This window comes from Mauremys reevesii, linkage group 3 (genome assembly GCF_016161935.1).
Source record: "Mauremys reevesii isolate NIE-2019 linkage group 3, ASM1616193v1, whole genome shotgun sequence".
In the NCBI taxonomy this organism is placed as follows: Eukaryota; Metazoa; Chordata; order Testudines; family Geoemydidae; genus Mauremys; species Mauremys reevesii.
Window position 1 is genome coordinate 65,117,795 of NC_052625.1, and position 20,600 is coordinate 65,138,394.

Sequence of the window (20,600 nt, forward strand, 5' to 3'; positions counted from 1 at the left end):
TTTTGCTTCCAGCGTTCTTGCCAAAATATCATAATTTCACTGTGTCAAATACTGATCTATAAAGTAAGCTGTAATTAGCAGTGTTTTACAAGAAGTCTAGTACAGGCATCAGTTTTATGTACTGTGAAAATGTGCCATCTTCCCAGTAAGAAGAAAATGGGGAAATCAGGGGAAAGCTTAACAGGTACTTACTAGATGGAAGAGATGGAGATACATCCAGCAGTTGCTGGTTGCAAAATGGCCACTTCAGGACTGCAGCTGCTTGGCTCTGTTAAAGGCTGATCCCAGAATGGCATACTGGGGGAAAAACATTCTTAAAGAGGGCATCCCTGCACTGGGGAGTGTTAGTAGGGAGCAGTCACCAAAGAAGGTGCTGATTTGGTGTTGTACTAACCATCAGCATATCATACATAATATAGACTCTTTCCATCTAAACTGAGGCTAGAACAAAGGAGTGATTTTCTTACATGTACAGACTTCACTGCTTTGGTGTCCTCTTGAAGTTTGAAGAGGTTCCAAAGCATCTTTTCTGGTACACTAGAAATGTGTTCACTGATAACTCATGCACAAAAACTGGCTGGAATTCATGGCTCTCAGATCCTCTGCTAGTGTAAATCTGCCTAGCTGATTTTAAACCAGTTGAAGATCTGGCCACGTGTGCAATGCAAAGCTAAATAATCCTGAATAATTGCTATGTAACACAACCAGAGTACCTAGTAGAGCAGAGGGAGGAGTCTTTTGTGGCCTGAAACTTAGTAGTAATGCAATTGAGAAACCATGTATGTAGGCTTTGTCCCCCACAAATCTGAAGTATTCTATTGATCAGTTCCCTATATTAAATCTTGGCTGTCCTCCTGCAGTTTGTTTGTGTTTGTTTGGACTTCTGTATTTGAGAGTGATCCCATAGGAGGGGGTGAAGTACCATATGTATATAATACTGATGGACCTCTTCCCTGCTTCTGAGGTGCTGCTTTTCACTTATGCCATGAGTTCAATGCTGCCGTTTGAAAACAATATGAAGTCTTGCTACTGTAGAGTAAGAGATTGAAAAACTTTTCCTCTGACTCACTGACCTAGATTTAACTCCATGTGCCTCTCCTACCAGGGATGACATGGCTGATGGTCCAATATTTACCAGAGGCCTCCCTTGCCCTCGAGGCCTTGAACGATATCCCTCTCATGAAGATCCATCTTCCAGTCCCTATATAATGAGGCATGATGAGGACTACCGCAACAGAGATGTATTCCTCCACCGGTCAGACTACAGTCCACACTATGGTCATCGTGAAGAACTGCCAAGGGGGCCTGACAGAGATAGTGATAAACTCAGGAAATCCTCCTATCCACCAAGGCCAGAGGAGAGAGGGCGAGAAGCAAAGCGCCCTCGGTATGACAAGGATGAGAAGATACATGGCATGAGTGGGGATCATCATGGTTTCACATTAGGAACACGGAATTATCGCAGACGGAGCCGTGGCCGAAGCCAAAGCCCATCATATCTGGGTGAAGAGTTCCGGGAGCTTGATCGTGCCAGGAGGAAAAGAGAAGAGGAAGAACGGAGCAGAAACTTGAACCATGATCTGTCTGGCAGTGGATACATGATCCCTGGCTTGACTAGCACACTGCAGTCTTCTGAGACTCGGTACTTATACAGACCTGATGAAGCGCCATCTATGCCCAAAAAATCTATCCTGAAGAAACGAGTGGAGGTGGAAATGGAGTCCCCGATGCAGGTTTGACCCTAAACTATTTCTCTACTTCTCAGAACAGTCACTTTGCACTCCACTGTATTAATTTGATCTCTTGCTGCCTTTTCCTTTCTCTGATAGAACAAGTTCCTTAATTCAGTCTGTCCTATTGGTGCGTCTCTTGCAAGTTGCCCTCCCTGTCCTGGAGTTTGATCCAGTACAGTTAATTACAGAAGCTGCAATTGCTCTCTGTACCTTAGGACTACTTGTGGCCACTTCCCCTAGTTTCTTATGTCTCAGGGCATCAGACCTCTGTGTCCTCCTTTTAAACATCTTCATTTATGTGCAGGGTGGAACTCTACCAAGGATTTTCCAGAGAAGTGAGAGCTATGTGGGGAAATCTTGTGCTTTAGTGCCATCTAGTGGAGTCACTGTCATAGCCTGCATAGGTCCAGAATTAAGATATACTCCCTCCCCTACCCCTTAAACACGCACACATGAGCTGAAATTCTAAACAAGGTCCCCACAATTAAATAAGTGTTAAGTCAGGAGATGCGAAAGGCCAAGTAGTGGTAACATTAACTCAGCCAAGATGCATATATTATATATTTTATGGTACAGTATACATGTAATAACTTAAACAAATATACTAAACCTGTATATTTAGAGAGGAAAAGGAGGAATTAAAGATGGTACATGTGTTTAATGTGACTAGGTTAATGTGTCGGAACCTGAATCTTTGCATTGCCTGTTTTTTTGTGTGTTGAATTTTGCATTATGTTAAAGCTATGATAGCTGGGTGAATGGGTATACAATCAGGAATAAATGGTGCATCCGCATCTGGGTTGGAGGGTGAAACTTTGCAGATATTCAGCAGTTCATGGTAGTGCCACACAATAGTTAGGGCAGTTAAGAAGACTCTTGCACGCAAGTAGAATTTAGGGAGGCAGAATGAAATGCTCTGGCTGCAATTTAGCCAGGGCACTGGGATCAGTGCAAAGTTTTACAGAAAGTGCTATAGTATCTTTAGTAACAAAAGCAAGTCAGTATATTGGTTGAGTGGCACCTCCAGCTACAATGCCTAGAACTCTTCACTAAGTCATTTCCAATCAAACATTTTGACATGGATTGTTAGATTAGATTAGAAATGGCTCAGTGAAGAGAGCCACCTACTGAGTGTCAGTATTACTTTTTACAAAATCTTGCATTTTTAATTGGTCTCCCATTCAAGTACTGATCAGGCTCAACCATGTTTGTTATGAGAAATAAGATGACGTAGTTCAGTCACCAATTAAGGCTAGCAATACAAGCTCATTGGTATGCATTTAGCATTATTGTGATAAAAGGGACATTTGGCATTGCCTCAGGTTTCAGTACATCACTTCAATCAAAATCTCATATTGATCTGCTTTGGTTTTGTAGTGGTGGTGTTTGTAGTAGAGGATACTCTGAAAGTGAAGGGTCTCTGCTAGATATATTAGAGGAAGCCTTATTCAAGGGAGAATGAGTTACATGCATACCCTGTATATAAGTGATTGAAAATAGCCCCAATCCACACAGTCTTACCTGTATTTGAGATTGATCTATTTAGATACATGATTAAAACCTGTGGCATAGCTCTCTATCTCATAGAAGTTCACAGAAGAAAACTGCAATTTGTGAGGCTGCTGAGAACTTGTGATAAAATGCTAGAATGTGTGTTCTCTTAAGCACCCATGAAAACATTTTTGTGACTTCCCAAGTAACTACATGTTCTGTTTTATAATACTTTCTTTCTTTCCTTTGTTCCCTTTCCATGGTTTGTTGCTCTCATGTGTTGTATTTTCTAAACTTTTGATTGTAAACTCTTCAGGTGAAATGACCATGTCTTTTTTATTTGTACTTTGAGATGCTTATCCCCCTTTTGGGGTGCTGTAATAAACATTCTTTTCTTTTTCAGCTTGAGGGCTTTCCAAGCAGCTCTCCATCCAGCAAAGATCTCCCTCTTCTTTCAAGTCATTCATCTTTGTCCCAGAGCAGCAGCAGCACTCCTTTTGCCTCTGAAGTGGAGAACTTTCTCAAACGGTTTAACACAGACTCTGTGGAGTCGGTAAACAAGGAGTTACATGATGGTGTATATGAGTGGAGTTCACTTCCTGGGCTTCCCAATGACAACTTTACATTTGAAAAGAAGTTTGGAAACTTCTTAAGTCACAAGGAGAAGTTGGAACCAAAATCAGAGCCTGCAGACCGTCATACTGACTTCCTGCTCCCTCATGAGAGGGCCAGTCAGGATGGCAGTGGCTTCTCCCGCATTCTAGGCATGATGGCTGATTCTGCTAGTGCTCAAGAAAAGAGAAGGCGCAGCTTTCCTGACATTGAGGATGAAGAAAAATTTCTTTATGGTGATGAGGATGAAGACTCCAAAACAGAATCGTCCTCTGTTCAAAAGCCCACAGTGAGTTGTGGGAGTGAAGTTACAAACCAGAAAGTCAGTCCCCCTCCTTCTCCTGCTGTAAAACTAGATTCTCTGGAAGAGTCCAACACAGAATATGCAAAGATTCATGACTTGCTCAAAACCATTGGGCTTGACATTGGGGTGGCTGAAATCGGCAAACTGGCTGTCCGCACACAGGAACGCCTCCATGGCAAAAAGCTGGCATCTCATTCTCCTGATCGTCGCTCTTCAGATGCCCGCAGACTGGAATCCTGGGAGTTGCGCCGTAGCCGGAGTGACACTCGTTCTCCAGAGTCAAGCCAGCAGCGCTCTGCGTCACCTCCTGGCTCTTTCCAGCCATCCAAAGAGACATCCTCTCTCCAGAAATCAGAATACTCTCAGAGCAAAGCTGTGGGTCAGGAGATACCTGCTTGCCCACCAGAACAGTCTGTTCCTTCTGTGTCTCTAATCCCTTCTGCGCCGCCTGCTCCTGCCAGTTTGCCCCCTACCTCTGTTTCCCAATACCGGATTCCAAACTATCCACAATTCACTGCAGCTCAGATGCCGCAAAACTATCCACCTCCCACAATGGCCCCTCATGGCTATGATGCATATGGGCACTATATGGCTTATGCAGCCTCTGGCTGGCCCATGTATGCCCCTCCCCAGCAGCCTAACCCTACACTGGCAGAGGCTCATGGGCTTCTCACAATGGGAGTGCCAGCAAATCCCACACGCCCAAACCTACGGGTGATTGAGACAGTTTCCATGGGCAAAGATTCCCCGAATATCAAGAGAGGTGACTCTGTGCTCATGCAAATCCCCATCACCACTACCACTTACTCCAAAATGCCCCTTCGACTTGCCACACGCCCACTCAAAAGTACCACGGAAAAGATCTCTGATGAAAAAAATCGGGCAGCTCAAAAGCAGAAGGTGAGTGTATTATTTGGAATTATAAATATTTGGCTAAACCACTCAAATTTAGAATCATAACTTGTATCTGTGTGTGTTTTTCAATCCCTTTTGACGCAGCAAGGTTTCTTGGTTTGATTGCTAGTTGCTGCTGATGCTCTGATGAAATAATTGGCTTTTCATCTTCAGAGGCATGTTTTTCTGTGTGCTTGCAGTTTAATAATATTTACACTGAATTCACTTAAGCTGCAACAAGTCATATGCTCTTGGGCTGTTGCTGAGCAGTTTGGGAGGGAGATGCAAAGCTGATCATCTGCAGCCAGCTAAGAAATGGCTGAGGAATACATAAAGACCACTGTGTTATGCTTAAAACATTACAGGAGCTTGGAGTATTGACAGTAGTAGGTGGGTTTTTTTTTTTTTTTTAAAAACAGGTGAGTTTTTTATGTATCAGCAGGAAAGATAGTTGTTAGAGAGAAGACTTTTCTGGTGAGATAGGGAACTGTTGAGCCTTTGAAGGTAAACAAGCTTTTCTGATTGTATTTAAAAAAAATAAAATAAAAAATGTAGTGATACCACATGCTGGATCCATTAGAAATTCTTAAATAGGTATTAAAGGACCAGATTGAACATCACATTTTCAAAAAATTTTTTTTGCTACATTTGTTTCAAGTACACCTCTACCCCACTATAACGCGGTTGTGGGGAGCCAGAAATCCCTCCCACGTTGTAGCTGAAACCTCGTTATATCGGGGTAGGGGCGGCAGGGCTCAGGTGGTGATTTAAAGAGCTCTGGGCTCCAGCCGCTGTGGGGAGCCCCAGGCCCTTTAAATCGCCGGTGGAGCCCCGCTGTTGCAGCCCAGGATTTAAAGGGCCCAGGGCTCACCGCAGCAGCCGGAGCCCCGGACCCTTTAAAGTGCTGCCGGAGCCCCGCTGCTACCGCACTGTACACGAACCCGTGTTATATCGGGCCGCGTTATAGCGGGGTAGAGGTGTAACTCCAAAGGTTCTAAGAAGTAGAGGAGATTATAGGAAAAAATACTGTTCTTCACTTTTTAAATTTACTTAGTGCATTTGACAGCATTTTTTATGTAGTTAATTTCACAATATCTTTTCTATAGTCAGATTGCCTGTTTGTGTGGGCCTTTCACATAGGATCAAGGATTGAAATATGTTTTTAAAATAGCCGTACAATCATATTTTCCTGTGTTTATGCTATAGACTTCTGCCAGCATAGTTATATAGTGTAAAGAGGTGTGATCCCTGGCTGACATAGCTGTACTGGCAGAAGCCCCTATGTTGATGCAGTTATTGTGGCAAAACTATGCTTTTACCAGCTTGTTGGGACAGGGTCTTAGTGTACTGGAATAAAGCACAGCTTTGGTGGTATGGCTGCATCCACAGTAGGAGTTCTTTGCCGGCATAAAGTACCAATATTCCTACTGATAAAGCACTCCTAGAATAAAAGTAGCATACAACTTTGATTGTTAGAGGGACCTGAAAATACTTCACTCTTAAAATTTGACTGGTTCTCAAACTGATGATAACCTTTCAGCACTTTGTGGTTGCAACAAGGTTAAGACTTCTTAATGTTAACTTGTATCCCATTTTGTTTTTGTATGGGAGGGACCAGTGATGAACTCTTGGAGAGTCCTTGGATGCTGCCAGATTCTCCTAGGTAACAAAACCTAGTGGGTCTGTTAAAAAAACAAAGCTGGAGGGGATGAGGGGAAGCTGAAACAAAACTTACAATTTCATTGTAAATGTTTTCCATAGAGCAGGAACATTGGAAATAGGTTTCCATTTAGAAAACATTGAAAATAGGTGCTATGAATTCCCCAGTCCCCATCTCTAGCTGTGTTATACAAGAAGCTGACAGCATCCAGGAACTCAACAGATGGGGGTTGTGCTTCAAAACACAGAGCATTACAAACTGGTAGCACTGAAACAAAAACTAAATTGTTAAAGTCAAGGAGGGTGTAAGTCAGGGGTCTCAAACTCAAATGACCACGAGGGCCACATGAGGATTAGTACATTGGCCTGAGGGCAGCATTACTGACACCTCCCCCCCCGCTGCCCTCGGCCCTGCCCCCCACTCCACCCCTTCCTTGCCCCCATTCCAACCCCTTCCCCAAAATCCCCACCCCAACTCTGCCCCCTCCATGCCCCCAGGGGGTGCAGGAGGGGTGTGGCAGGGGCTCAGGGCAGGGAGTTGGGGTGTGGCAGGGTATTGGTGTGCAGGAGCGGTGCGTTGGGGTTCAGGGCAGTGGGTTGGGATGTGGGGTGCAGGAGGGGTGAGGGGTGCAACAGGGGGCTCAGGGCAGTGGGTTGGGGTGCAGGGGGGGTGCGGCAGGGGGTCAGGTGCAGGATGCGGTAGGTGGCTCAGGGAAGGGGGTCAGGGTGCAGCAGGGGTCTCAGGGAAGGGGGTCAGGATGCAGGGTATGGCGGGGTTGGAGTGTGGCGGGGGCTTAGGGCAGTGGGTTGGGGTGCAGGAGGGGTGTGGCAGGGGGTCGGGGTGCAGGGTGCGGCAAGGGGCTCAGGGCAGGGGGTTTGAAAGCAGGAGGAGTTCGAGGGGCAGGCTCTGGCCTGGCGTGCACTGGGGGCAGGGCAAGCGCCCTGCCCCCGTGCCGCTCCGGGAAGCGGCTGAAATGTGGGGGAGCAAGGGCACAGAGGGGTGTGTGTGTTGCTGTTGCTTCAGTCACTGCCCCCAGCATCTCCCATTGGCCAGCCAGGAACAGGGAACTGCGACCAATGGGAGCTTCTGGGGGTGGTGCCTTTAGCAACATCAACACACACCCCTGTGCCTCTCCTTCCCCAGGTTCTGTCTGCTTCCCGGAGCGGTGCGGGGGTAGGGCAGGTAGGCAGGGAGCCTGCCCTGCCACTGGGTGTCAGGCCGGAGCCTAGGTAAATGCTGAGGGAGGGCGGGGAGGCTGAGGAGCTCGCGGGCTGCAGAAAATAACCACGCGAGCCGCGTGTTTGAGACCCCTGGTGTATGGTGAAAGCTAGACATAGGGCTAGGTAGTCAGTTTTTCATTTGTTTTCATTGAAGTGTGCATGCTGTGAAGATATAGTGTAGGATTTTCAAACGGGCTCTAACTTGGACTAACTGCACTCAGTGAAATCAGCAGACCAACACCTGAGTGCTTTTGAAAATCCCGGTCATACTGTAAAAAGAGTTTGTAAACTAATGGATTTGGTTTATTCTCTGCCAAAAGGCCATATTCTACAAATGGATGTCATTGGCTTGCAGTGGATTAGCATGAGCCTTGTACTCTCTCCCATAACTTACTGGTGATTGAATTATTTAAAAAGTTAAACTAGATTTTCTGAGAGTAACTGCATTTACCAGTGCAGTAGCAGCAACAAGAGTTAATGCATTTCAAGTCTAGATACAGTGGTGACTTTTTTTCCCCTTGGGTTTTCGTTGGATTGAAAAATTGACACAGATACAAAAAGTAACCTAAAAATGCTAAAAAAGGAGTGGATTTGTTTATTATATTAAAATGTTAACAACAAAAGATTTTGAGAACAGTGATTAGAATAAGTGACTGACATCCAATGAACTGCACAGGGGTCCTAGTAATCACTTTTGCAGTATTGTTTTATCTGTGCTGGAAGGAGATGGGAGTTTCATGCCCTTCTCTTCCCAATCTTTTTAGGTCATACAAGAGAGAGAGAAACTGAAGAATGACAGAGAAGCAAGGCAGAAGAAGCTCTATTATCTCAAGACTGAATTAGATAGGCTACGTAAACAACAAGGTATATAATCCTTCTTCTCTTCCTTCCCTTTTCTCCCAGGATGTGCTCCAAAGGCCCTATGTCGTAGTACAACTCAGAATAAGTACAGATCAAAAATAATAGTCTAGAATATGAGTACAGATCAGAATAATAGTCTAGAATTTGATTTAATTTTTTCCCACTCCAGGCACCCCAGAATTTTTTAGAAAGCAGTGACTGTAACTGCATTACCATCATGCGTGTAGGAAAATGAAGCAGCCATTCTGTAACCAGCAGTTGCTTACACTGCCTTTGGAAGTGGAATCTTTGTACTGACCCAAAGTGTGTAGGCCAGGACTTGTGACCAACTGTCTGAAATGTGCCACTGAGCAACTTGACAAATTAAGTTTACTTCACTCTGTACGTTGCAGTGTGTTAATGTAGCAGAAATGGGGCCTGTCAATTTGCCCTTCACTTACTTGTTTTTAGTAAATCTAATCTGGAGAGAGGATAAATTCCTCTTTGGGGAGGCAAGATAGTTGAGGTAGTATCTTTTATTGGACCGGTTTCTGCTGGTGGAAGGTACAAGTTTTTGGCTACACAGAGCTCTTCTTCAGGTCTGGGGAAGGAAATCAGAGTCTGAGCTAAATACAATTACAATCTATCCTTACCTGTATTTAGTGCAGACACTCTGATTTCCTTCCTCAGAACTGAAGAAGAGTTCTGTGTAGCTTGAAAGTTAGTACCTTCCACCAATAGAAGTTGGTCCAGTAAAGATACTACCTTTCTATCTTGTCTCTCCCATATCCTGGGACCAACATGGATACAACAACAGTGCAAGCAATCTTTTAACAGAGTCAAACATATTTTGGGGTAATTTCAAACTTTTGTTTAACCAACAAAAGTTTGAATTGTTTCTTCACCCCAGGAAAAAGGGTCCTTCCGGATAGAGTTTGAGATCCATTTGTGGAGCAATGCAAGGAAAGCCAAGGACTGCTTGTTTGGTCACACAGTAAGAGGGAAATTTAAGTTTCTCTCTTGGGGTGTGAGCTATCTCCATTGTGCCGATTTCCCAAGAGCAGAGCTTCATCCTTCTTTCCTTTCTGGTCAAAAACTCTAACGTAGATATTTCCTAGGTATTTTATAAATTTAACAGTTAATTATCTGACTGGAATAATTGCACATGTTTTAACATGATTTTCCTCTTGCGCTTCCTACTCTACCTCCTCGTTTGGCTCAGGGGAGATGCTGCGGAAGAAAAGGCGGGAGAAGGATGGGCACAAAGACCCTTTATTAGCAGAGGTGAACCGGCTGCAAGAAAACATTATGAAGGAGATTTCTGAGCTGCACAAGGAGTCTGATGCAGCAGAGAAGAAGCAGTCTGAGCTTGACAAGGTAGCTCAGATCCTGGGGATAAACATTTTTGAAAAACCCCGGAAACCATCCATGGAAACTAAAGAATCCGCCGAAAAAAACAGCAAGTCAGAGAATGCAAAAGGTCTGGAGAAAACGCCCTTCTCCAATAAGGTAAAATCTTAGACTTGGGTGATAAATGATTTCCTCTCTTTGAGAAGAGGGCTCTGGGGAGGCGTCTGTTCCCAGCCACTCACTAGGAGATCAGGGCAAGACTTATTAAGCTAACATTTGTATATGACATTATCAGTGCACACATACATACATACCTGTTCATTTTCGGGGAATGCCACCACTCTTCATATGGGCTTTCTACATTTAAAGGGGTAACAGTAACCCCAGAATAGATTACATACATTCCAGGGTACAGTCCTAAAACTTTTATGTAGGTCACATGTACAGTAGCCTCTGAAGGGGGGGTATATATGTTTGGGAGATGTATGAACCTACTTTCTGAATGGGTAACTTATATATTTGGAGGGAGATAGTATTCACCATACATTTTTTGTTTTGTTTTGTTTTTTGTTTTGTAGGTGTGACCATACTGTGTATTTTGCAAAGGGGTTGGTGGGGGTGCGACAGTTCACACTATGGAGCGTTCCACTCTTATTGCTTTGTCTTATGTTGTTTGTACTCTGTATACTCATAGTCAACTGATTTCCTTTTAATGGTTGCTCATTCTAACTTGGAAAATTCTACACCCTCACCAGGAACAGCTGGTATAGTCTTAAAGGCACATGGAATACTGGGGTTAATCTCTTAGATTCACCTAGGCGTTCCGATTGGTAACTTTTTAATAAAAAGAAAAAGAGAAACATTGGTTGTGGCCTTTTCTAATATGACATGAAGATTCTGAACATTTTTCTTGGCCTTGGGCAGGGCTGAAACAAACTCTCCATGGCATGAGTGTATCTGTCTCTGTGGCAATACTTTACAATCCATCTGTCTGCTGAGACTGGATAGTCAGTGTGTGGTGGTACAAACTCTCTTCAAATATGGAAGGTGAAGCACCAATTTTGCAGTATTGCCTGTTAAACAAGAGGCCCTAATAAGGCGGTTCTCCTGCATGAGCTTTTTTCATTTACGGTTTCTGTTGGTATTGAAGAGAGATCCTGTGATCTGCATGCTGCTCACTTTCTGTTACAGCGAAGAAGCATAAAAGGAGGTGAGAAGTGACGGCCATCTGTCATTGGGTCAATATGATCATTCCAAAGGGATGTGACTTATTGGGGTCTTTCCCTGCCATACACACAATGCTGTATTGGACCACAAATATGAGAGTGTATATAAAATGAACAGCATAAGCAATCCCACTTCTTAGCTATCATGGATACACTTTCTTGCTCTTTTGACAGATCATGTGGTGGCCTCTACATTCTCCAGATGAGAGAATGCTATGTTCACTCTGTTCCTGAGCAGTCAGTAGTTACGGAAGTAGCCACTGGGTGTGTAGATCTCTTCCGGCTCCATTATCAAAGAACTTCAAGTAGGGATCACTAATGAGAAAATATGGAGTGGTCATATAGTTGGATTTGTTTGGCACTGGGAACTGAATAACTTGGAGATGGTGCAACAGATCCATGCTTTGTGCCAGCTCAATTACCTTAAAATGTTAATTTTTGAGGCAGTTGCACAGATTAGAAATGGTCATATGATGCTGTTTCACCCAAATTCTGTATTTACCAAATGACAGTATCTACAGGTCTTTGTCTAAGCCAACAAGGCTGACTCAATCTTATGTCCCTCTTTGGTATTGTTTGATTTTTTTTTTTTCACTCTCAGATTTTCACCTGTACCTCAGATTCCTGATTTAAGATACTAATTTTGTTTTCTTTTAAAAATGGTGGGGTTCTGCTGTATGACTTAGGCCTTTACAAGTCAGCGTCCATCAGCATAGACTTCAAGTGCATAAAGCGCTAGCGTCTGTTCCAGGATGTATCGAAGCACGAGACACACGTTGTATCACATAAACTTGGGTAAAAGAGGCTTCTTTCTGGCTCCTTAAAAACCATGAGCCTGTTGGAAAATACAAGGCACTTGTTTAGCTTTGCAGGGTGTTATTCTTTGCCTGTTAAATAGTTTTGGGTTAACTGATTCAGGTTATTTTTACAATAACCACAGTATGGCAGTAGAGAGTTTTTTAGATATTCCTGGCAATGTTTAGCTGGTTCTCTAACTGGCACCACTCAGGTACATACACTTACCCCATGAAGTGGGGAGGATGCTTGCCCTGGGGATATTTGCTCATTTGGTTCCTTGATTACATACCTACTATCTAGCCATTACATCTGGGAATCTTATTGGAAGCTCTTCATTGGCCACACAGCACCTGAGTCTGCAGTGCCAGCTCACTGAAACGGTGGACTTAGCCTGAGCGTTGACTAGCAGGTGATATATATATTTTTTGTGTGTGTATGGTCTCTGCTGGAGGCAGGTTTTGAGTTCCAACACACCATGTGTCCTTCTGTGTCTTAAGGAAATGTTTCCTTGTGTTCCATTTAGGAGTCAAAAACAACAAATGAAAAGTCCAGAGGTAAAAGTCCCAAGTCTACAGAATCCTCTTCTCAGTCCAAGCATCCTTTCCAGTTGGCCAATATTTATGAATATTATGATGCAGGGAACCACTGGTGCAAAGACTGCAATACCATCTGTGGGACCATGTTTGATTTTTTTACACATATGCACAATAAGAAACACAGACAGGTATGTGTCTAGCCTCCTTCATTAAGTAGATTTCATGTTATAAGGAATTACCCTTTGCAAGAGAGCCTGAAGTGATATTGAACTGAAGAGCAATTGCCTAATGTAATTTGCTTAATGTAAAGCTTCAGTAGTTTGTGTAATTTTTTATTAGCGTAAATGGGGCTTTTGTATCTAGTTCACTAGGGCACAAGTTTTTAAAATTTGCATTTCAAACACCACCTACTTGATCTGATTTATCTGTTACCTTTTCACAGGTTATTTTCTTTATAACAAGTCACAAAGAGGGAAGGGAAAAGGAAATAGAACATAGTTCTTGTACATATTTGTATTCTGATTTTGGTTCTCACTGTATTAAAGTGATGTAAAAGGAAAAAACAAGAGAGGTGTATTTGACTTGTTAGTGTGATGAATGAGTTTGTGTGCCTCTGTCACTATGCAAATAGACCCTGGATCCTTACAACAGACCTTGGGCTTCGAAGACCCAGAGTGAGACCAAACAAGACTTCGTAAAACGCATCGATAAGATAACGGTTCCCGCCAAAGGTAACATTACTTCCTTTTCTCCTACATATGATCTTGATCTGCCCTCCAGCAGGTTCCAGCTGCTCTGGGAGAGGAAGTCCAAAGGTTTTGATTGTGGTTCTAGATTGTGTGTAAAACCTTGCAGTGTATAGGAGGAGTATGATAACCGTTCCAAGTTAGGTGGGAATGTTTAATTCCCCGATTATTCAAGTTTAGAAGAGCATGGAGTGAGAGTGTAGGGAAACATAAGCTGTTTTTAACATTTGACTTTTGTGGTGGTTGCTTCTTCAAAGCGTTAGGTGGTTTGTTTCCTTCTCCCCGGATATTCTGAGATGATCTGCTGCTGAAGCATTGGGAGTAAGAAAAAGGTTGCAAAATTTAGTGTTTTGGAGGACTTTAGTATTTCAGCTGCTCTGAAGCCTGTAACTTTCCTTTATATATTTGCTTTGGTCCTGGGAAGTGCCCCTTAGAGGCCTTGGATGTAAACTTGTTGGGTTTGACAGAGAACAGGAAAGGATTTATGGTGAATTGGGAAGGTATAATGTTTGGATAAAAAAATCCTACTGCACACAAGTGATGTACATAACAGTCCTGTTAGGAATTGATTTACTATCTTGTATATAATCTTCTCAATCTGGTGTTTTGGAAAATGGCACTGGAGGAAGGATCTGTATGTTAGGTTACAGTAGGTCATTTCCTGTGAGCACAAAGACTCAATTAAGCTTTATTGAGAAAGTTGCCTTTTTTCCCAGGCATGCATTGTGGATTTTGAGTGTTTTCCTTTAGAAGGCGTTAAAGTTTTAGGTGGTGGTTAGTATTTGAATGGACTTCGTGTTGGAGACGAGAAAGCAGATAAAAAGCTCAAGCACTAGCAATTTGATATTTTAAGAAATAGTAGTGGATGAAGGAAAGAATTGAAAATCATTCTCCCAGCCATGATGCTGAAGATAGGGTGTGTTAAATCTAAGGAGTATTCCTGGTAGTGCAAGTTCCCATACTGGAAGTGTAAAGAATAGTTTGTCCAATTCCAAGAGCATGAATAGGAACGTTGCTGGAGGTTCTACATCACCGGTACCTGTCATGGATTATTTTGTGGCTTTTATTAAGGTTAGGCATTTTCTTCTGTTTTATTTCTCTATTTTCTTTTGCCTTTTCAGGCTCAGAGTTTCTGATTCCCATCACTGGATATTATTGTCAGCTCTGTCATGAATTTTTCGGAGATCAAATCTCAGGAGAGCAACATGTGAAAAGTCATCCCCACAATGAGAAATACAAGGTTGGTACCTGGTGTGCCAACAGTGAGCCATTCATTGGTTAGCCTCTGATTCTCTCTCTTTTCCTTCCCTTTGCCTCAGTTCCTTCTCTTTGAAATACTTGCCTCGTGGTTGAGTAGTGTGACCATTTACTACTTAACAAATTAAACACACTCAGAGCAAGAAATAGAATTTACGAGCTTATATAGAGACTCGTTCTTCTGTGTGGTATTGAAGTCAGGCTTTAATCCCAGTGCTGACTTTCAAACAGTTTAGTAGAATATAGGATTTAATTTTAATGTTTTCTTAGCATCGAGTTGCAGAATTCCGGGTGTGAAACCCTTATTTCCTGTTTCTTGGCAGGAAGATCTTTATTCTCCTAATAGTGTTGAATTGGCAAATCTAACAAGTCAGAACTGTTCTAGAGCAAAGTTTTATTTCTTTAGTAACAGCTGCTGAGATTGTGCCATTTCTTTTCACAGAAACATGTGGATGAGAATCCACTCTATGAAGAGAGGAGAAACCTGGACCGTCAGGCTGGGTTGGCTGTGGTCCTGGAAACAGAGCGCAGGCGGCAGAATGAGATGAAACGGAAACTGGGAGAAAAGCAAAAAGAGGAGAAAGATGAGAAGAAGGCAAAAGTGGCAAAAAAAGAGGAAACGAAGAGCACTCCAGAGCTGGGAGAAGGGGTTAGTGAAACCGGTAGTACTCAGGCCAAAATGGATACTGCTGGGCGGAAACTTGGTATTAAGCTTAAATTGAAGAAGGAAGAGAAGAAGGAAGACTCAAAGAAGGAAGAGAAGAAGGAAGACTCAAAGAAGGAAGAGAAGAAGGAAGACTCAAAGAAGGAAGAGAAGAAGGAAGACTCAAAGAAGGAATCACCAACTCAATCTTCCTTTGGAAAGTTCAGCTGGAAAAAGAATGAGCGAGAGGATAAAAATCAAGGAGCAGTTGCAGCTCCCCCAAAGGAGGAGAGTGTTGAAGGAAGTAAAGATAAGGAGGAGGGCAAGTCTCAATCTGGGAAACCCCATGCCAAGCCCATTGAAATTAAACTCTCTGGGAAGACCGTTATACCACACACTAGCCCCTGGACTCCAGTCGCTTCCACTTCAACACAAGCAAAAATTCGACCCAATCTGCCGGTCCCTACCATGATTTTCAGGAAGTCTGCAACTGCAACAGTGAGCAAGCCAGCACCTTTGAACACTTTTTTGTCTATAAAATCCTCTGGTGCTACCACCAAACCACTACCTGTGGTGAAAGAATCCAATGCAGATGTTCTGCTGCCTCCAGATATAATCTCAAAAGCATTTGGGGGAGAGGAGGTAATTTTGAAAGGGACACAGGAGGATATGAAAGTTCCAGAGAAGAATGAATCATCTGAGAAGCCACCTCCCCCTCCACCTTCAATTCCACCCCCAGCTAAACAGACAGCAGTCATCCCAGCAGATGAAGTGGCACCAGGGGTATCTGAGAGTGACCAGGAAATGCTGGCAATGCCAGTGCGCCCCCCTCCACCACCACCTTCTACTGTTTTTACTGACCAGGCTAAAAAAATAGAGAAACGGAACTCTTGTCTAGCCACAGCAAATGCTAAAGACCTCTATGATATCTTCTACAGTAGTGGTGGAAAGAATTCATCTGATAGCAAACTTGCAAGTTCCCCAGTTCCAAATGGAGAAAACTTTAACGTAGCAAAAACAGAGAGAAGCACAGATATGCCAGCAAACTCTAAACCAAGTAGCAGTCCATCTTCCATGAAAGAAACTTTCCAAAATATAGCTACTTACTCAGAAGTTAGTCAGGTCCACTCAGATGAGGGGGCCTCAGAACCTGAGAAAATAGAAGTCCAGGAGACTTCAACACCCTATACAGAAAAGAGAACTGAAATCCCAAACAGGGTTCGGGGGGAGGTGAGCTATGAATCCCAAAATATTCTTGGATTAGACTTTCAAGCTAAATCCAAAGAGGAGGAAATCACACAGTCTAAAGATCAAGCTTCAGTTCCCTGGGAGACTGAGGTAGAAATGGAAACTATTGATCAGGCAGAAATTAGTAAGAAAACACCAGAGCCTCAGATACCAGAAGTGTCAGTCACACAATTGTCAGAAATTAAAACTGTCACTCATGTCAAGAAATCTATAGAAATGAGAGAGATGGGTAGAACAAGTGGAGAACAAGAGGTCTGCAAGGAATCCCAAGATCCACAAATAATTGAGGTCCAAGGGAACGGAGAGGAGAAGAGACACATTATTGTGGATACCAAAACAGATGTATCTAATACTTCTGAAAAAGATATCGAGATGGAAGACTCAGAGTTAACAGGAACTCAGTTTGAACTTAGTCTCAGACACCCAGCGAGCCAGTTACGTGAAAGACACAATAAAATCCACAAGGTGGGAGATCCCAGTTTAACAGAGAAAAAATTAAGTAGTGACAGCTGTAAAACTAATACAGAAATTGACAGCCCAGACTTGCCATATGTTCAGGGTGAATTGGTTCCTGAACGACTAGACACATCAAGTAAAGTCAGTGAGGAAAAAGTTTCAGTAGCGATAGTGATAGAACATGATGCATCCTTACGATGTGTAAAACTGGAAAATGTAGACTTGCAAAGGTCTCAGTCAGCTGTCGTTGATGAAGCCCTCCAGATTTCAGAGATCCAAAGTAGGGTTTCAGAATTGACAGCAAAATGCCCAAGTGAATTGGACTCCTCCCAAACTAGTAATAAAAACGAACAGGTCATCTTGGTTAGTTCTCAGTCACAAAGTAGTCAGGGACTACCGTGTACTCAAACGGTAGATAATTCAGAAACAAACAATGGTTCTAATGAAGTCAACGTCCCTGTTACTTGTCTCACCAACATAGAAATGAAAAATAGCATATTAGTGGTACAAGAAGAACTCAGGCATGAACGTTCAAGCTGTGTGACATTAGACAGCCACCACCAGGAGCAGGGTGTCACAGAGCTAGTCAGCGCCTGCACTGCAAACACTGTTGACCCCAATTCCAGCCTAGAATTAATGTATGATGTTGAAAATAATACATTGAGAGGCCCTGAATCAGATATAAAGTTAGGGAATTTTACTGCAGAGAAAGATGCATTAGAAATAGGTGGTGTTGACTTTTCTAGTACTCAGTCTGATATGGGTCAAGAGCCACTAGATGCTCTACCAGCAGACTTCAGTATGGGTCGTCTTGGAGGAGGGACCCTTACCCACACAGAAATAAACCAAGAGGTCTTAAGTACCTCAGCAGCTAATGACTTTGACCTTAACACCACTTACTCAGAATTTAGCTTTGAACAATCAGAAACTCTCACTCTAAATTTTAATATGGAAAATGAGAAAGATTCCTTAAAGCCAGAAGATGTGAAACCTAGTGACACTCCCATCCTGAAAGCAGAGTTGGAGTTAGAAAGCATTGATTTCAGTTTGGGGGACATTGAAGTGGAACGTGAACATCTTGGTATCCTAACAGCAGGAATTCTAAATGAGGATACTGAAGATCTCCCCAAATTAGAAACCATTGCATCCATTGGGCTGGAGCCCAGCAAAACCAGTGAACTGAGCATTGAGCAACCAGTGGATGAACCAGAAATTATTGATTTTGTTGCATTAACTTCTGGTGATCAAGAAGACAAATTTTGCACCCTGATCTCTGAATCAGCTGTCCCACACCTTGAGTCACGCTTATCAAATAGTGACACTACAGAAGTGGGCATGCCGGTTCTAGAAATACAGGGCATTCCTCCAATCTCTGAGATCCTTCTGCAAGTGGAGGAGAGCAAAGATAGCACAGCAGACATTGCCGAAATGCCATCATTGAGCTGTGATGGAGACAGTGTGGAAAACCAGGCTGCTGGATGCATTGAAACTGTCCTCCCAGAGCTCAAGGAAACACCTGCAAAGGAGGGTGACTCAGGGGACAATGGATTGTGCATTGTTCAGAGCAAGACAAAAACTGCTGACAGTAGTTTGGAAACTAACAAGCTAGCTTCAGTAACTGCTGAAAGCTCAGCAGAGAGCCCAGTGGGTTGAAATGGACCCAGCCAGTCTCAATATTTGAGGAGCCAGTGCTGGGATTTTGTTATGTATATTCTTTGTTTCAGTTTAATATGGGAGTATTTTGCATCCTACAGTAGATACTGACTAAAGCTTACACTTGTTTTACCAAAAACCAGACACACACTTTATTCTGTACATACCGGATTGTGCAAAGTGTTTTTCTTGTGAAATTTCACCAGTTTCTTTTCTGTACTCTGCCATTAAAATAGAATCTCATAATGTGTGATTTGGTTGTTTTTGTTTATTTTTTGTCTTTTATTCTTTACCATTTTTGGATGGTTTCCAGTTCACACGTTTCCATCAGTAACATTCCATGACTAGCCTGTGAGACAAGCTCAAGAAAACCCATTCAGAACTTAAGGAAACGGACACTCTTGCAGAAGAATTGAAACTAAAAGTTTATTTAAAATGTAATGCATGATTTTGATTGCGTCCATTGTTTGAAATACAGAAAGTGTGAATAGAGTTGACTTTGTTTCATGTCCTGTGGTTTGTAATTACTGTTGTATTACACCTGTAATTAAATGGTCTCATACTGTATTGTATAAACACATGCGGATACCACCTCACTAAGCAAGGGAGAAAATCTGTCAACTCACTTTTGAAGAAGAAGACTAATCGGTAAGGCTCTGTGGCCTGACACCTGGACCAGACATTTTGAGGTCACTTACATGATTTGAAATGGCCTTTCTTTCATTGTATTGTGATCCAGTAACTATTTGTGTTAAATCATTTAGCAGCTGCCCTGCTCTGAAGAACCAGAAGATCTGAACCCTGGTCTCAGGAATTGGACTCGCTCGGTGTGTCACAGCCGCATACATGCCCACCCTGAATTGTCCCTGAGCTATTAAACCTGTAGTGTGATGGTTTTCATTTGTACAGTTTGTCAAAGATTAAAGCGTTAAAATGTTTGCTTGCATAAATCTAACATTTTTTATTTGTTAAATCATTTAAAATAAACTTACGGTGATCAAAAATATATTTTTCTAAATTGTCATTATTTTATTTCAAATGAGTATTTCATTTTAGCCAGCTTTGAAATTCTGCACAGATAAGAGAGACAGATATGACAGCTGTAGAGAAGTAAGTTCTTCGAGTGATTGCTCATGTGTATTCTACAATAGGTGTGTGTGCTCACCATGTGCACTGGTGCTTGAAATTTTTGCCCTAGCAGTACCTGTAGGGGAGTGCCCTAGCGACCCCTGGAGTGGTGCCTCCACGGCGCGATATAAGGGGCGCTGTGCTCTCCCCCCACCCTCAGTTCCTTGCCACCAGTGAAAGTGCTTTGGAACTGCTCTGCTCAAGCTTTCCTGTAGCTCGTCCCCAAAACTTCTTGTTTGTTCAGTGTATGGTACCTGGAGTTAGTTACTTGTTCAGTTAGTTTAGTTTAGCTAGGGCATGCCCCGGGTTTTAAGTCATGCGACACTTGTAGGCAACCTATGCCAGTGAGTGATCTGCACATGGACTGTTTACGCTGTTGGGGAAAACCCATCTCAGTGATCGCTGCAAGATTTGCAAGTCGTTTAAGCCTTGGACCAAGAGAGAATGGGACATCAGGCTCCAGGCTATTCTGATGGAGTCGGCACTGACCTCGGCTCCAGCGCACCGCTCTGAGTCGGCACCAGACACCCCAGTGTCGGTACATGGCGACCCTTCAGCTCCATTGACTAGTCAGCACCGCTCCCCGGCCGCGGGGGACGCCAAGAAGGGTAGGAAGAGGCCTTCTTCGCTGCGACACTGGAGTAAACCCAGGACAGAGGCTAGACCCAGGTTGGGCAGTCCTTGATCCCCACTGGCCTCTAGGTCTCGGACTCAAGTTGAGCAGAGTAGCCCGGCCCATTTGGAGCAGGCCTCCCCGGATGTATGGATGCCCTACACACTGGAGGCCCTGAAGGAGTCCTCTCTC

At 43.2% G+C, this 20,600-nt stretch overlaps 1 protein-coding gene across 5 annotated transcripts in view; it reads left to right on the plus strand.

Moving 5' to 3' along the window:
* The window catches only part of ZNF318 (zinc finger protein 318), a 40,642-nt gene extending 20,969 nt beyond the window's left edge, over positions 1-19,673 (plus strand). For all 5 annotated transcript variants that reach the window (XM_039532056.1, XM_039532055.1, XM_039532058.1 and 2 more), the window contains 8 exons: positions 1,106-1,733; positions 3,628-5,040; positions 8,679-8,778; positions 9,977-10,263; positions 12,652-12,852; positions 13,296-13,395; positions 14,532-14,650; positions 15,110-19,673. In XM_039532056.1, the coding sequence (XP_039387990.1) occupies positions 1,106-1,733; positions 3,628-5,040; positions 8,679-8,778; positions 9,977-10,263; positions 12,652-12,852; positions 13,296-13,395; positions 14,532-14,650; positions 15,110-18,667 (6,406 nt within the window). In that variant the 3' untranslated portion in view covers positions 18,668-19,673. The remainder of the gene's footprint in view (positions 1-1,105; positions 1,734-3,627; positions 5,041-8,678; positions 8,779-9,976; positions 10,264-12,651; positions 12,853-13,295; positions 13,396-14,531; positions 14,651-15,109) is intronic.
* The last annotated feature ends 927 nt before the right edge of the window (positions 19,674-20,600 follow it).